We start from the raw sequence: 18,057 nt of genomic DNA, 5'->3' as shown, positions 1-18,057 counted from the left end.
GTTCATTTACTTGGACTATTGGTATATTATATGGTGCCCTGTGGTGTAATGACTCAAACCCCAAACTCGGTCGTGTCTTAGTATCTAGCTGAAACTTCCCTTCTTTGGTTAAATTCATCTCTTTTTCTTCATGGAATCCTTTAAGTCCTGTATTTTAAACATTTGTATGTCTATGAAAGAGTTAACGTATTCTCTTTTGTGGAGTTAATGCCATCCACTCCGAGATGTAAATACAATTTTTCTGTACTGACACGCATTCAGCAAATAATTATTAGGTACATATTACATGCTAGGTACTGTGGTAAGTCCAGGACATAGAATGACTATAAGGAAGACAACTTTCTGCTTTCATGGAACTTGCATTTTACTCTAATACATGAGATTTGTTTGCCAGTTACAGGCACTGGAGGACTGTTAGTTGGATGAGACTGAGAGTCAGAGGGAGGGCGTGGGAAAATGGTTGGCGGTGCAGGGGGTGACCATAGAGTCACTGGAGTTGCTGTGCTGGCCACGTGTGTGAGCACGTCTGTGGGGTGAGGTCTCTGTGCTCTTGCAAGTCCTTTGGCATCTCACTAGGCATTGAGGGGGCTGGATGGGTATAAAATTTTTCTATAAAAATTTTTCTATAAAAAATAGAATAGATGGCTATTCTATTTACTATGCCTGCCTAAGTCTTTTCTCTTTTCTTAACTCTGTATTTGGGCTCCTCTGGCAAGCTATAGATTGGCCTCTCGGCTCATCTCATCGTCTTGTCAGTTATCTTCTTTCCCAGTTTGAGTCTCAAACTTCAGTTGTCAGCTAGCAGCAGTTATCCTTAGAGGAGCTTGTAAGGGTCCATGCCCAGGAAGACTGATCTTGGGCCCATCTTACCATTTTGCCCCTTTGCATTTTCCATACTGTTTTTACTAGAGTTATATTGGAATGATAGAAAATATCTGGTTTATGCTAACGAAGCAGTAGAGAGAGGACACAAAACTCTTTTCTTGGTTTTATAGGTAATCTGATTAAAGGTACTTAGAATATCATTCTTTAAAATTCCTGAGTGGTTTTGATAATATGAATTTATATTAAATTTAGTTTCTTACTGTTATTCATAAGGTAGCTGTCACATATGAATAGCCAACAAAAATTCTTTTTAACTCTGATAACCGATACTCGATCATTGAACAAATGTTTGTATTTGTTGTTAGATAAGGTAATTTATATAAATGATTGCTCTTCCAACTGCAGGTATTCCAAAAAGAAGAGATTGAACCTTTGCAGGCTAAACAGCAAGATGTGAACTGGTTAGGTCAGGGCCTTATTCAGAGTGCTGCTAAAAACACCAGCACCCAGGGTTTGGAGCATGACCTGGATGATGTCAACGCACGGTGGAAGACTCTCAATAAGAAGGTAATTTTTCCATTCCCTTCATTGTCATTTCTGTTGATTATTATTCTCTAGCATTTGTTGTGACTCGTCATATTTATAGTAGCTAAACTTCCCTAAACATGCCTACCTTTTTATATTGCTGTCAACTCGGCAGCCCAAACTCGGATGCCCACAGGGCTTCAGTGGGCAGCATAAATGAAACAAGTAAGCTGGATGAAATAGGACCTCTCTCTGCCGTTAACTTGACTTTCATAGAGGCCCAGTAGTGCCAGGGTGATGGCAGGCGGCCCGTGATTCATGACCTTGTGTTGAGCGAGCACATACACCTTCAAAGGTACAGCTGGTACTTAGCTCCAGCAAATCATTCCATGTAGGGATCTAGGTTCACTGTTGCCAAATAGTCTGCTTATTTTCAAAGGAACCTGAAAATCTCACTTTTTCTGTGAAGCCTAATTTTCAAATGTCAGCAACTAATTTTACATTGTATAATAGGTCACGCTGTGCAAGTGAAAGCCACCGTGTCTCTCTGTCAGTCCTGGACTAAGGGTTTACCACCCTCACTATAGACTATTAACTCTAAATGGCATTTCATTTATGAGATGTAGATCCCACTTTTTTCTAAATGCCCACGAAGGAAAACACTGGAAGACAATGCTCTGGTGTCTTAAGGAGATCATGCTGAAACACAATGGCAGCCCTTTGCATGACGTAAATTATCAGGACATTGTTAGGGGACAACTGTGCTTATCTGGGGGTGGTGGTTTTTGTTCTTGTAGTTTTCTGTGCTTTGAGATCTGAGGCAATTGTGGCCAGATCTCAGAACTACGTTTATCATTCTTTAAAGTCTGATTCTTACTGTAGTGCTCTTCAAACACAATTGGAATGTAGTGTCAGGTGCAAATATATTCAATAGTGCTTAAAACATCTTGCCAACTACTTTTTCAGTCCTGAAGGAAAAGATCTGTGAGAAGGGCAATAGGATATCTCTGTGTAGGACACAGAGACTCTATTTACTAGAATACAAAGGGTCCGGTTTGTCCAAAAAGCCTGTAGGACTTGGAGCTAGCAGAATTTAATTGGATACTTAACAGGCAATTTTCCTAGCAAAATAAAAATCTGTTTCTCTCTACTATAAGTTTTTTTTAATGTAGTCTTTTAAAATATTCATCAATAGGAAATAAAATATGAAGTCAAAGGATAATAATAAAAATGAATAAGACATTGTTTCTTTCGGTAATCTTAAAATATTTGAATTATTCATTGCTAATCATAAATGTACTGGGTATTTCCAAAGTCTCAAAGATTTCATCTTTTACATTACCGTTTGGGATGGTAACCTTTTCTTCCTGGCTTACTTGCTAAACTTTGACTCCTTTCCACCACAGTCCTGGCCACTGTCAGTGCTTTGGGCAGATTTTAAGTGAAAAGGAAAAGAAAAAGCATTTTTTAATGTTTGTTTATGTATTCTTTTGAGAGACAGAGGGGGAGAGGCAGTGGGAGAGGGAGACAGAACCCCAAGCAGGCTCCATGCTTTCAGCACAGAGCCCACTGTGGGGCTCGAACCCACAAACCATGAGATCATGACCTGAGTTGAGACCAAGAGTCAGAGGCTTAACCAACCAAGCCACCCAGATGCCCTGGAAAAGAAAATTTGTGACCAGATAGGCAGATGAGCATGAACAGTGGTGGCTGGTGGGCAAACTGCATTTTCTGTGAAACCAGTAAATAAGCCGTCACAACGGAAACTCTGCAGGTAGCTCAGCGGGCAGCCCAGCTGCAGGAGGCACTGCTGCACTGTGGGCGCTTCCAGGACGCCCTGGAGTCCCTGCTCAGCTGGATGGCAGACACTGAGGAGCTTGTGGCCAACCAGAAGCCCCCATCAGCCGAGTTCAAAGTGGTGAAGGCCCAGATACAAGAGCAAAAAGTAAGTTTGTGATACTTCTGTATTGTGTTTCATGTCCCATCATAACCATGAGAGTAAAGATTTACCTTGTGACTCTCTGTAGTGATAGGATATTCTAGTTGACTGGTTGTTGATGCTCTAGGTATTATTTTTTAGTCATTCAACAAATATATACTCAACATCTGCCAGGTTTCAGACTTTGTTTCAGCTGCTGGCAGTGATCCCTGAACAGAAAAGATGCAAGTTCCTCACTGAGTTTAAGGTTTAGTGGACAGGGAGGAAGAGGGAGAGACTGTAAACAAAGTAAGTACATGGTGGTAAGTTAGCAAGTGATAAATAAAGCAGGGGTGGGAGATAAGTAGGAAGTGACAGAGCAAGGATGGACAGGAAGTGCTGGAGTGGAGTCTGGGGGTGGGTATGTATGCAGTTTCCAGTAGAGTCGTCAAGGAAGATTTCACTCACTGAAAAGGTAACTTGGGCGGAAATGTCATCATTCCCTTACATAGCAGATTGATCTGTATGAAATTGCCTTTTTTTAAAAAAAGTATAGTTGACACACAATGTAACATTAGTTTCAAGTGTAGAATACAGTGTGATTCAACAAGTTTGTATGTTACTCTGTGTTCCCCAAAAGTGGAGGTACCGTGTATCACCATACAATGCTTTTACAGTTCTATTGACTATATTCCCCGTGCTGGCCTTTTATCCCTGTGACTTACTCATTCCATAACTAGCACCCTGTATTTCTCACTCCTTTTTTTTTTTATAGATTAAATACAGGCCGTTTCTTGTGGCTTAGCCTGTACGAAAGAAGCAAATATTTGATTCATATATGCTAAAGAATGTGTTGTGTCTTTTGACACTACTAATACAGGACCAAGTTGGAAAGAAAGACACACTTGCTGAAGGGATGATAACATACCAAAAAAACCATTTTGTGCTCCAGATGGTGATGGTCAGTTAGGACGTATTTAGTGACATTTTCAGTACTAATTTGTCAGCCATGACTTGAAATGGCACATGGGAGGGGCCTAGCACACAGCACATTGGTAAGGTTTTTCCCGTGTGGAATCTTAAAAAGAAAGGAATAGATTAAGAGGCTTAATTTAGTTTTGACATTCAGTACTATTTCTAAAAATTCTTTGAGGACTCCAGTATGTTGGGAATTAACCTATTAGAAATAGATTTGGAGATAAGGATTAAAGAAACATAAACGTAAAAAATGATTTTTAAATAGTATGTAATTCATAATATGTAATAAAGTAATAAAGCATAAGAATGTAATAAAGTAATAAGGATGTATAATATTATATATGGCAATATAATTGCTACCATTCACTATTTAATTTAAACCTTTGTTATTCTCCCAAAGTTAATGAACTATGTTTAACCAACAAGACCTATATGTGGATTTTGCTTTCTTAATTGCTATTAAAGTTTATCAGAAGTAATCCACTTAATGAGTTCTCTCTACTGCCTCAATCACCTGTGGTTCGTTGATTTTCTAATGACTCTAACCTGTGTCAAGAGAGTTTGCGTTTCTTCCTCTTCTTTTTAAACATGTTGGTTCCTCTTACCACCTGATTTGGCGGTCTCAAAGTGAAAGGGAGAGGGTGCTGTCTTAGCTTGTTACCTCTAGGTAACTGTACATTTCTTTAATCTTTAATTATCCATCAGGGTCAGAATAAGGAATCAGTGAAGTATTTAGCGTTTTACGTACCTGTGACTTCCTCACTGCTCTTGACCAGTGCCTATGCATAGCACTTGCTCATGAAATAATTGTTTTGATTAGATGAGAGCAAAGTAATCGTGGGTTCTGGCCACTTCTTTCAAACATTCCATTCTGAGTTTTTTGAAATGCTTCTTAGAATTAAATTGCATTTTTTTTCTGCCTCTAAATCCTGAAATACTAGTCTTATTTAGCCAGCTTTGGGGGATTTCTGACTTGTTCCATTCCCCGTTCATTTTGGACATGATACTTGAAGTCTCTTTTTTAGTTTCTATCCTAATGAAGGATTGTAGGAGCTAGTCCCACCTAGTAAAGGGAGGCCAGAGTCTCTATCTAGATTTAGCATCACTGGCTTGTGAAGTTGGTCTGAGTCTCAACTTCCCTCTCTATAATGATTTAACATGGGGAGAGGTTTTGAAAACAGTAATGATTTATAATATCTTAAGCTTGTCTCAAAAGGACATGATTGTTGAATGTTTAAGGTATTCCCATTTCTTTACATTAATGGGAATTTTGCGCTTTCTGTGCAGTGGACTTATACTGAAGCAGCACTTTCTACCCTATTATTTTATATTAAAAATTAATAGTGAATGGCTTAGCGGGCTTATCAATATTAGTTTTATCTGCTATGAAAAGCCCCCGTCACAGTGTCTGACACAATAGTAATGAATCACTAAACAAAATGAGCCATTTTTAAAATCCTACTTCTTTTTATGTGAATCTATACAGAATATGTATTTTGTCACATATCAAAAGTACTTAGACTGTGTTTTCCATTCCGATAACACAATTATTTCTTTGTCCCTCCCGCCTCCCCTTTTGCTTCTGGTATTTAATGTTCTGTGTCAAGCTTCTCCAAAGATTGCTGGATGACCGCAAATCGACTGTGGAGGTAATCAAACGTGAAGGAGAAAAAATTGCTGCAACAGCAGAACCTGCAGACAAAGCAAAGATTCTGAAGCAGCTGAGTCTCTTGGACAGTAGATGGGAGGCATTGCTTAATAAAGCTGAAACACGGTAACTTACATACTTCCGGTCTTTTGAAGAAGTAGCAAAGTCTTTAATTACTGATGTTTTGCATTTTTATATTGCTTTTCTTCAAACTGTCATTTTCCTACGTTTATCATGTATGTGAACAGGTAGCAAGGGCTGTGGTGCTGCTCTCCTCCCTCCTCCTTTGGTAAGGTCTTGTAGTCACCAGATACATCTCAACACTTGGTTTTATAAAAATAATTCCCTCAGGAGTAATTCATTTATTTATTAATAACGCAGTTACTGCCTGCCCACTGTGCATCAGGCATAGAGCTAGGCCTTGGGCTTTAGAGGTGAGCTGGACAGATCATTTCTGTCCTCAGGGTACAGTCAGTGTTTTATAGCCATTGAAAAGTAATGACAAATGTGATATTTCAGAGCAAAAATATAGAGTGCTATGGAAGCATGTAATGGGCTTTTGCACTCAACATGTTTCTTGATTACATTTTTTTTTTTCATTCTCCATGTTGGGATCACATTGACCTGTGTTGAGTAGTAGCTACACTGGAGTGTAACCACAGCCACATAGACTGGGTGGGTTGAAACTAGACGAACCACTGAACAGAATGATTATCTCCATAAATTGCTACCTTCTTTGGAACTACAATGGTGAAGAGAAGAGGATTTGTCTGATCTTGAATACTGGAGTAGAATTAATTATAGTTTATAGTTGTATGACCATAGAATGAGATGTTCCTAAGGAGGCTAAAAGCTTCATGTCCTTTAGTCTCGTTTCGGGAGATTATTCCATTTGTGGAATTACCAGGACATTGTACCCTGACTGCCATGACAGATACTCTCAGTACTTTTTAAAAATAAATGAATTAATGAAATGAATTAATGTCTAGATCCCTGCTTTACTACCACAATGGCTTTCTTTTCCTAAACCTTCCTCACAGTGGTATTAAATAGAAGGATAGTGGTCATATTATGATTTATATGCTGATTAATAAAGTCACTCACAATTTAAATCACAGTCAACTAAATATGGTCACAAAATAGTTTATTTTCACTGATTCTAGATGATTGGATATTTGAATTTAGAAAAAAAGAATGTGGAGGATCTGGGTAGCTGAGTTGGTTGAGCGTCCAATTCTTGATTTTGGCTCAGGTCATGATCCGAGGGTCATGGGATTGAGCCCTGCATTGGGCTCTGTGCTGAGCATGGAGCCTGCTGGAGATCTCTCTCTCTCTCTCTCTCTCTCTCTCTCTCTCTTACATGCTTACATGTGTGTGTTCTCTGTCTCTAAAATAAAATTTTTAAAAAAGGAAAAAAAGAATTTTAGTAATAATTTAGAAGTCAAAAATAATTATATTCATTTTTTTAAAGATCAAATATGTTTCATCTGAAAGTTTTAAGAGATATATAAATGTGTAGTTTATGATATACACAGAAATTATATTCAGTAGCATGTGCCAATTTTCCAGAATTCCCTTGGTCTCCATAGAAAGCAAATTTCTTAAATCATGCAACTCCCTAAGAATTATGCATGATAAAAAGTTATGACAACCACTCTTGGTCCCAGGATCTGGTACTGAGTCAGGTACTCTGTATAGAGACGGGCACAATCTCTTGCCCTAGGTAAAAACTGAGGGTGGCGGAAGGTAGGTTTTCAGTTACATGGTACCATTTTAACTGAAGAACTAATGTGTTTTTTAAGAGCATTTCAAACTATATAAAAGTGTATTCAAATAAGTAAAAGTCTAAAGAAATCCTTTTTCATGATATTTTAATCCATAAAATATTAAGTGTTGCTTTTGGGAAATATACCTGACACTGTACTTTTTTTTTTTGGTGGGGGTTGGGAGGGAATAGACCTGACACACTACTTTAGAAGGAGTCACTATTCATTCCACTATGGGGGGAGCTACAGATGGTCTTCAAAATTTGAGTCCAATTTTGACCAGTTGATTAAGGAAGTCACAGTAACTGGTGCTCTGATTGAAGTTAATTAATATATAACACACTTAAAACAGAGGCTTGGCACAGCATGTGTGTTCAATAAGTTTTTTTTATTGTCATCATTGTCATTATTATTGCTGCTATTGTTATTATGACATTACTATTATTATTATTACATAGCTATTATTGTAACCAGATTTCTTAAGAGTTTCATAAGATTTAGCTGCTTGGGATTGGCCTGTGCTTCACCTTTAATTTTATTTAATAGGATAGCTATTTTAGCATGTGCTTTAAATGTGACAGATCTTAATTTTAACCTTAGTTGTTTTCCACAAAAAAATGTTTAGAATGCAGGAGCTTGAGTAAAGAAGTTTATTGACTATTTCACACATTCTTCATCCCTAAATGACCTTTATCTTGGCACATTTATAGGAATCGTCAGTTGGAAGGTATCTCAGTGGTAGCACAGCAATTTCATGAAACCCTAGAACCATTGAATGAGTGGCTTACAACCATAGAAAAGAAGCTGGCGAACTGTGAGCCCATAGGAACCCAAGCGTCTAAACTTGAGGAACAAATTGCACAGCACAAAGTAAGATAACCATTGCACGTTAGTAAGATTCAGTTTTCCATTTCCTTTGTGGTTTTATGTCATAAATTTGAGTTATGTACTGTTGTGTTATGCATAATTGTAAACTAAGCCCATTTCAAATGCCATTCTTTCATTTGATTTATGTTTTCATTTTTATTTGTCCATCCTTTTTGTTTCTCTTTTCTTAAACTTTATTTTAGGCCTTAGAAGATGACATCATCAATCACAATAAACATTTACACCAGGCTGTTAGCATTGGCCAATCCTTAAAGGTTTTGAGCTCCAGGGAGGATAAAGATATGGTGCAAAGTAAACTAGACTCCTCTCAAGTGTGGTACATTGAGATTCAAGAGAAAAGTCACAGCAGGTCTGAGCTCCTCCAGCAGGCCTTATGTAATGCTAAGATTTTTGGGGAAGATGAAGTTGAGCTGATGAATTGGCTGAATGAAGTGCATGACAAACTGAGCAAGCTCTCAGTCCAGGATTACAGCCCTGAGGGGTTATGGAAGCAGCAGTCTGAACTTCGGGTATTTTTCTTTTTCTTTTTCTTTTTCTTTTCTTTTCTTTTCTTTTCTTTTCTTTTCTTTTCTTTTCTTTTCTTTTCTTTTCTTTTGTTTTTTCATTTCACTTGTCATTATTTTCTAAGTCTTTCTCATTTCTGGATTATTTTATGTTCTTATGATTTAGGGGAATTGCTATACCCAAAAAAAGACTTTGCCTGTATATACAGATTACTTCTAATGGAGTCACTTTAAAAAGAGATTGAATTTATCCAATAGCCAGATTCCCCCCTTTCCTTTGCTATTTTATTGTTGTACATGAAGACTCATAATTAACAGGTAGTCCAATATCTTCACAAAGTCTGTTTTCTGAAAAGGAGAGAGCGTGTGAATTAGGGTAGATGAACATGGGCCATGGTGGTTTAAAGAGAAGGCAAAAATAAGGGAACAGGGATTAATAGTTGAAAATGGGAGGTGTCTACTTAAATCTCTGTGAAACACAGAGTTCTCTAAGATTAACCAAAGCTAACTGTGATTTTTTCCCCCCCAACATAAAAACCGTACCTGTGTCTTAGGTTCTGCAAGAGGACATCCTACTCAGAAAACAAAATGTAGATCAGGCATTACTAAATGGTTTAGAACTACTGAAACAAACAACAGGTGAGAATCTTTCGAATCAGATCATCATGCAATTAGCATTTTTGCATTGCTTTCTAAATATTTTAGGGATAAGAGAAAAACAAAATCCTTTATAATTCTGAGGCCACTCCAAGACTTCATTCTGCAGAATTCTTTGAAGACTGATCCAAGGGGGTTTTGGGATATGAGCTCACTTTTTTTCTCATGATCTCACTTGAGTTCCTAATGGAAGTTGTGTGTATTACTCATAGCACATAGCAGGGTTACATTCATTTTCCACTTGCGGGAGGCAGTTGTTCTGCATGAGTACGCAGGTTGTAGACCAGTTTTTAAAATTTTAAGATAGTTTGCGTTCAGTGACAAATTCTCTGGCTATACACACACTTCATTTCTCCATGCTTACACTTACTAAGAAAACAGATACAGACTAATTCGTTTTAGTAATTCCTTTGGCCACAAGAAAGTTTCACTGTACCTGTGTCCAGTTAGCATCTGTATTGAAGTATGGGCCAGTAACATTATTGTGAGTTGCGAGGGGTTCACTATAGTATCTAGAACCTTGAACCAGGAGTCTGAAGCCCAGGATGCAATTTCTCTGGGTGTCTGAAAATGAGGTAGAGGAGAGCGAGGACCTACTGGAATAGTGCAGATGAGTTTATTATTTTTAATATATACACATTCACATCCCATACACATGTACCACGTACACACATGCGCACACATTTGCACACATACATATGCACATGCCAGACGCTGGTGTAAACGCTTTGCAACTATAAACTTGTTGAATTTTTATCACAACTTTATGAGGTAGATTCTTTCATCCCTGTGTAATAATGAGTAAACCAAGGGCACAAAGAGGTTAAGGATCTTATGCATGGTAACGAGTGGCAAAGTCAGTGTTGGAACCCAAGCAGTTTTTAGCTCCTGTGCTTGAAGTCTGAAAACGCCATATAGTTAGCTGTGAAGGTGGTGCTTTCCCATAACTGCAGGCACTGTAGCCCTTTCCGGTTTTATATTGGCATTTTCAGAGCTGTTTAGATTTGCCAGAAATCCCGGGAAGGATTAAAACCTAGAAAAAGGCTTCTCTTGGGTCAGATCATCTTTGGAAAAATGTCTCTCCTCCCTCCCCTCCCTGAGAAAATCTCATCAGTGTACAATAATATCTGAAGAAACCCTCCCTCTAGCTTTTCTTTGCTTTCTCGAGATATAACACGCCTTTGAAATTTTAGGTGATGAAGTTTTAATCATTCAAGATAAATTGGAAGCCATTAAAGCAAGGTACAAAGACATTACTAAATTAAGCACGGATGTAGCCAAGACCTTGGAGCAGGCACTGCAGCTTGCCAGGCGCCTGCACTCCACACGTGAAGAGCTCTGCACCTGGCTGGACAAAGTGGAGGTGGAATTACTTTCCTACGAAACTCAGGTTCTGATGGGAGAAGCAGCAAGCCAAGCCCAAGCGAGACAAAAAGTAGGCTTTTATTTATGCATTTTGGATCCGTTTGTTACCGTTTAGGGTGATAGTCTCGTGTCGTTACTAATATGCTGAAGGATGCCTTGATGGGGACCCAATAGAAATTGGCAGGAGATCAATTGTGTAACACTTCGAAGAGCCCAGAGATGAAAGCCCTGCATTTATAATTTGTTTCCAGAGTCTTATGGTTGGGAGTATAGTTTATTACACAAGAGACAGAATGATGAAAACAGAAAGAAAAAAAAAGTCATTGTTTCAGAGATACACATAATTTGCTTAGAACAACAATATTTATGTAAGATAGATGCGTAGCATGAGGTAGCTTTTCTACTTATATTGCAGAAGTGGTATTCTGTCATGCTGTTTTCTTTTCAGAGATAGCCTCTGTTTTATCATCCCTGAAGTATGATCACATGTGGGTGGAAGGGAGCCGGGGAGGTCAGGTTCACTGAGCCTGTAATGATTCAACAGGGATGATTTAAAGCCACTACGTTCTCATTTTGAGGGTCACTTAGTTCTGGCTTGGACTTTACTCTTTATTTTACTTTCCTAGTACCTGATTACTTAGAGGTTACCAGAAAGCAAAGAATAATACATGTGAACCTGCTTGGTTTTGTTTCCCAAATTTTAAACATTTATATTAAAGTTCAAAGATAAAATCTTTGCCGTGTTGACAAATGAATTGTTCTTTGGAACTCCTCAGGAAACACTTTTCCTTTTTACAAAATAGCTCTAAATAGCAAAGGTTTCTAGAACTTAACAAACTCAGGGACCCATGCCTGGCATAATTGACCTGCAAAGGATGTTAGCCCCGAGGACAGTTAAAGGAAAAGCCTGTTCTAACTCTTAAGCATTACCCACAGATTTGTATCTTTTCTGAATTCTGTTTTCAGGAACTGAAAAAGGAAGCTAAGGACAGCAAAGCCTTATTGGACTCCCTTAACGAAGTGAGCAGTGCTTTACTGGAGTTGGTACCCTGGAGGGCGAGGGAAGGACTGGAAAAAATGGTGGCCGAGGACAATGACCGCTACCGATTAGTGAGCGACACCATCACTCAAAAGGTGGAGGAGATCGATGCGGCCATTCTGAGATCACAGCAGGTAGGGACAAGCGGTTTGTTGTCTAGGCGATAAATTTCCCCCAGTTGTTCTCAGAGCCTTTACCTGAACAAAGATTTCTATTAATAGTGTTTCCATTCATTTGTTATGCTTCAAAAATGAAAGGAGGGATTTGAAAAGATTTTGGGTTACTTCGACATCTGAGTGCGAGGCAGGGCAAGGCTAATCTGTACATTGTTAACAGCCATCTGCCTCATTGTAGCCCAGATTTATACCCTTACCAAATCGGTCACTGGGAAGATCAGCCCTGCTTTCCAAACAAAGTGCTTTTCGCTTACATATATGTGAATTGCTAATGCTAATTTTATGCCTTGGCTAAGTCTAATCTGTATGTGAGTAAATATTTTGAGTTATCACATAAGTCCACACTGACTATTCATTTACATACAGCAATGGCAAAGAGAGGCTGTGTTCTTTCTAAAAAGGAAACAGTCGTGTTGGTGATGTCGTGTTTTTTCTGGACTGAAGGGGGGGGGGCGGCGGGAAGGGTTGTTTCTGACCTGTCTGTGACTCATGCAGAGTTTAGAGTTACAGAGAGTTTTGTAGGCACCCAGCCCTCACCGCAGCTCCCTCAGAAAACTCTGGTGATGAGTGGGGTCCTGGAAATAGAAATTTATAATATGTGTTTTGATGAACTTTTATTGACTATCTCGGACTATTTACATTAAGTCATCAGACTCTTACTGCAGACCTTCTGTGACAGGATTAGTGTGCTATTGCAGGGTACTTCAGAGCAGAGCTCTGGAAGGCACATAACTAAGCCTTTACTAATACATGCTGAACACCAGAGCCACAAACCAAGCAGATTGTGTGGGAGCATCCAAAATTAATTTTCTAAGGTTGCTGTAAAAGTGTAATTTATATAGTTCTATATTATAATTTATGTGGCATAATGCCTCACTCCTCATTTCAGGGCCATGCTCTAGAATCACAAAAGCTGATGAAATACAATGATAGCGGAAGGCCTGCCTTAGAAATTTTTGTGAGGGAGAGCATTCATGCCTGAGGAATGTATTTGCATGACTTCAGTTTTCAAAGTTCGGCACAATCTGTATGCCTCATTATTACAGGAGGATAAATGCATTTATCTGTGAAGTTTATTCAACTGTATGAAAACACTGGATTTTTTCCCCAAAACTTATATCCACATTTCAGAATTGGCACTGAAGATTTCCCTAAATAGCAAGACTACTATTCTGTACTCTTGGAGTACGATTTTTCTTGAGAGGTTGACTGTGGGTGGTTAGTTCAGTGAAATAAGAGCATAAAAAGGGCAAGATGACAGGTTGAGCTTGTATTTTTTTAAATGTTTATTTATTTTTGAGAGAGAGACTGTGAGTGGAGGAGGGGCAGAAAGAGAGAGACACAGTCATTATAGAAAATTTTAAGATTTTCTGAAAGAATACAGGAAAAACTCATGGAAGAAATAGTGTGTAAATAATATGATCTCTGTCCTTCCAGTCTTCCTTCTGAGAGAGGAAGACCTAGTGTCTTACTACCAATAAGTCATACAGCTAATGCTAATGCCATTGATATTTTCTGGTTGTTCACATGTTTCTAAACTCATAATTTTCAAGTTTATAAAGGAGCTAATTTATGACTGAAGTCATTTCATAACTTTGCTCACTTATAAATATTTGGAATCAGCACCAGAGTACAGTTTGGCACTAAAATATTTGTTTTCTGTTTTCACAATAATAATTCGTCTCTGCAGTATAGAAGAGATGGTGCAAAAATATCTGGAGACTCGGATGTTAGCCACACATTTTGTACTGTTTTAAGGTGTATAAACAGACCAAGGACCATTCTGTGTCTCTTCACCATCTAAAACAATGGACGTGATCTGACCTCGGTCCCGTCTTTTTAGACATACCTATAGTCACATACAATTTGTTTTATTAACAGCTACTCCTTTCCAGGTCCCTACCTTCAACATACCCAAACCCACAAGTTGACAGGGTAGGACGTATGTCTTGAACACGAAGTGGTAATTTTTACATGTATAGATTTGATGCTTTGTTTCTTAATAACCTGGCTAAATTAGATTTTAAATAACTGAATGTTTTGTTTCCAAGTAAATTTCTATTAAGATGTTTCACCTTTTGCCCGGCATTAGGGCTGTTTGTATACAGATCTACCTCCTGTATAATGTTATAGCCTGCTTTTTGGAATTCAAAAAAAGCGTAGGGACTTTGTGAGTCAGGTCACTGTTGCAGAGTATATTGGCTTCCAAACATCGATGGGAAAGATGTCTAGGAGTGCCTGGGTGGCTCAGTCAATTAAGCAACTGACTTTTGATCTCAGCTCAGGTCTTGATCTCAGGGTCGTGAGTTTAAGCCCCGTGTTGGAGCCCACTTAAAAAAAAAAAAAAAAAGAAAAAAAAGATATCCAAGAAAACATAGAAAAGAATTAGTTTGAAAAGGACAGGGAAGGGAGCATGCAGATGTCTAGTAATTGGCATGACTTTGCAACCACCCTGTTTAAACATAGTTTTTAGAAAAGTTCTGATTTGATGTGGTTAGATTTTTTATGGTTATCCTATATGATAGTAACAGTTTTGAGAATATGTGTCACTGAATTTTGAAATCATGGAGGCCTATGACAGAACCCTTTATAAATTTGAGTAGTATTTATTGCTGTTTGAAAAATCATCAAACTGCCTCTATTATGGACAAATGAGTGAGGACTGTATGCATCTGACTCTACAGATTGGCAAGCATTGACATTCTGAAGAGAGTATGCTTTTTTATAAGAATTAGGCCCATTCATTACTTTTAGGAAATATCTGAGGAGAACAAGGCAGCTTTAGTAAACAGTGATGGTGAGCTTTATAAACAAAACAAAACAGGTCTCTCCTTCTCACAGTACATGCCATCATCTGAGTTAGAAACTGTACATATTTTTGCCTGTTAAACCTGCACGAAGTAGCATCTTTTTGTTGCTTTCTTTCTCTAATTGCAAATTGAACCAAATGAGCAATGTGGAAATACGGGGAGGCACTTTCACTTAAAAGATGTGCAGACTTATAGCCTGAATTCACACCATTGTGATTGTTTTAACCTCAGAGAAGTTCATTGTCCTTTGCCTCATGTTAATATGCACAATTGTCAGAAGTTGCTAAAATGTGTGTATTTCACGGGGTCTGGGAATCCCAGACACTCTTCAACAGTTCTAATTGCTTGGCTTGAGTGGCCATAATGACCCTTTTATATTAAAGGCACGTAGGTTGGTGATTTGGGTGCAATTAAAATAAGCAACTCATCAGGTCATTAGGAATCAGCCTTGGAAAAAAAAATAACACCTGTTTGTTTCTTTTAAAGAACTAGTAGGAAACCTCCCCCACGGAAGTGAGATTAGTTTAGACCCTCCAGGTGTTGGGGGTGGGAAAATATGGGCTGTGTTATGAATAATGCAAAGCAAAATGGAAGGAAATGCTAATCAAGGAAAAGTGATAAGATCCTCAGCCGGGGGAAGGGAGTAAAAGGATGTCCTTGAAGTTAAGGTTCACTTATCATTTTGCCTTTCTTAAGCCTCTATTTCCACTTAAAAGAAACCCTCTAGATAAACACAAAAGTAGTTTGTCAGAGACTGGAGAAATGTTTAAGAAGTTAAAACCTACTATTTATTGACGGTTGTGGTATATGAGCCATTTTTGGTGAAATTGCATGCATATTTTGAGTTCACGAAGCCCGAACTGTATACAAGCACCAGTGATAGGGCAACTAGCAATGCAGTCTCTGGGGTCAGACCACCTTGGTTTGAGTCTCAGCTCCAACAGTTACTAGCTGGGTAAGCCCTGGTAAGTCAGGTAACTTTTCTCTACCTCAGTTTTCTCAACTGTAAATGGAGTAGATGGTAATACCCAGATGATGCAGTTGTTGTCAGGATTAGAGAAGATACTGCATGTGAAGCACTTAGTGTGTTCAGTAAAATGCTGGCCATTATTGTTTTAGAGCGTTTTTCGGGAATAGAGATAGCCAATTAAAATGTCTTTCACTATTAGGGTGCCTGGCTGGCTCAGTTGGTGGAGTGTGCGACTCAATCTCAGAGTTCTGAGTTTGAGCCCCACGTTGGGTGTAGAGATTACTTAAAAAATAAAATCTTTAGGGGTGCCTGGGTGGCTCAGTTAAGCACCCGACTTTGGCTTAGGTCATGATCTCATGGTTCGTGGATTTAAGCCCCACATGGAGCTCTGTGTTGACAGCTCAGAGCCTGGAGCCTGCTTCGGATTCTGTGTCTCCTCTCTCTCTGCCCCTCCTCTGCTTGTGCTCTGTCTCTCTCTGTTTCTCAAAAATAAATAAACATTAAAAAATTTTTTTTAAATAAAATCTTAAATGTTTTTCACAGTCTTGTTGGAAATTTCTGAAATACTGGTTCTACTATAATAAGAGTTATAGTAGGTCAGTGGTTAGATTCCACTGATAAAACCTAGTAGAATATTTCCTAGAATGCAATTATGGATGGTAATATTATCTACAATTTATTTGAAGTCAATTTCTGCTACTTGAGTGAGCAGTAAACAAGTTTATTAAAATTTGGTCTAATAAACTGGTTCTCCATATTGTTCACATTGTAAAATAAGCAGCCTTTATGGTCTATTAGAAATGTACACATATAGTCATTCGAAAGTTTATAGGTGTAAATAAAATGCCTTGCTTCCCTGTAAATTGCTTAATGAAGACCCTGGGGCTATTCCATTTGTTGCTAAACAATAAATATTTGCTAATTTAATTAAAAAAATCTCAAAAGACAGGAGGGAAATTTCTGCTTGCAGTCTTGTTTTCTTTTAGCAGAGCAAATATTTGCCTTGGTTGAAGAAACAGTGTTTTAGTTTCAGCTTTCCATTTTGGCAACTTAGATGGTATCCCCATACTATTTTTCACTGGATTCTTTTTTTTTTTTTTTTTTTTAAGAGAAAGAGAAATAGATTTAAACTAACATTAACACTAACAGGCTGACTTTATTTACTAGGACTGTCATATAAGTGCTGAAAATTGCCTGATCACAAACAAGCGGGGTGGTTTGTCACTTTGTTTTTTCAGGGACCAGTAGAGGAAAAAAGTCATTACTGTTAAATTTTATTCAGATATCTTGCAGCACTTGCACTCAGGTACAAAGGCCTGGACTGTTCTGCCCAGTTTCACATTTGTTAAGGGAATCACATAATAAAGTTTTACCTTGAAGTTTCATTGTATATATCTTGAAAGTGAATATCTAACTATGAAGGCTCTTCTACTTGTTTTTCATGAGGATTTCTTTTTTCTACATTGAAGCTCCTGAATTAGTTGAAATTTTTTCCTTTCCTTTTCTTTTTTTTAAATTTTACTTTTAAGTAATCTCTACCCCCAACATGGGGCTCAAACTCGAAACCCCGAGATCAAGAGGCACACGGTCCACTGACTGAGGTAGCTAGCCAGGTGCCTCGAAATGTTTTGTTTTGTTTTGTTTTCTTTTGTTTTCTTTTCTTTTCTTTTCTTTTCTTTTCTTTTCTTTTCTTTTCTTTTCTTTTTCACATTGGTGAATAATTGCTAATGAGTAGTTCCGTTTGAAACTAACATCATAAAAATTACTGAACCAGATTAAGATACAGTTTTTCATATGGTCTTTCATATGGATTCTTTTCTGGAAGCCACATTGTTCTGGTTTGTCCCAGTAGCAGAAAAAGTAACGAATCAATGAAAAAAAACATTTATTAACACTGCTGTCTGCAAACCAGGAGCCTTTTCAATAAGTTTTATGAAAAATGTGGCTTCGCTAAAAAAATAATGTATAAAGTTATGGGAAATACAGGAA

At 38.0% G+C, this 18,057-nt stretch overlaps 1 protein-coding gene across 13 annotated transcripts in view; it reads left to right on the top strand.

The window, feature by feature from the left end:
• DST (dystonin) overlaps positions 1 to 18,057 on the top strand; it is a 494,969-nt gene that overhangs the window by 412,688 nt on the left and 64,224 nt on the right. For 11 of the 13 annotated variants that reach the window (XM_030315745.1, XM_032593190.1, XM_032593189.1 and 8 more), the window contains 8 exons: positions 1,231 to 1,392; positions 3,125 to 3,295; positions 5,854 to 6,020; positions 8,371 to 8,530; positions 8,731 to 9,057; positions 9,606 to 9,690; positions 10,902 to 11,143; positions 12,040 to 12,246. In XM_030315745.1, coding sequence (XP_030171605.1) covers positions 1,231 to 1,392; positions 3,125 to 3,295; positions 5,854 to 6,020; positions 8,371 to 8,530; positions 8,731 to 9,057; positions 9,606 to 9,690; positions 10,902 to 11,143; positions 12,040 to 12,246 — 1,521 coding nt within the window. The remainder of the gene's footprint in view (positions 1 to 1,230; positions 1,393 to 3,124; positions 3,296 to 5,853; positions 6,021 to 8,370; positions 8,531 to 8,730; positions 9,058 to 9,605; positions 9,691 to 10,901; positions 11,144 to 12,039; positions 12,247 to 18,057) is intronic. The other 2 variants (XM_032593191.1, XM_030315748.1) reach the window with 1 other exon arrangement.

Source organism: Lynx canadensis, chromosome B2 (assembly GCF_007474595.2).
Source record: "Lynx canadensis isolate LIC74 chromosome B2, mLynCan4.pri.v2, whole genome shotgun sequence".
NCBI lineage: Eukaryota > Metazoa > Chordata > Mammalia > Carnivora > Felidae > Lynx > Lynx canadensis.
This window is presented reverse-complemented; position numbering and strand designations above follow the sequence as displayed.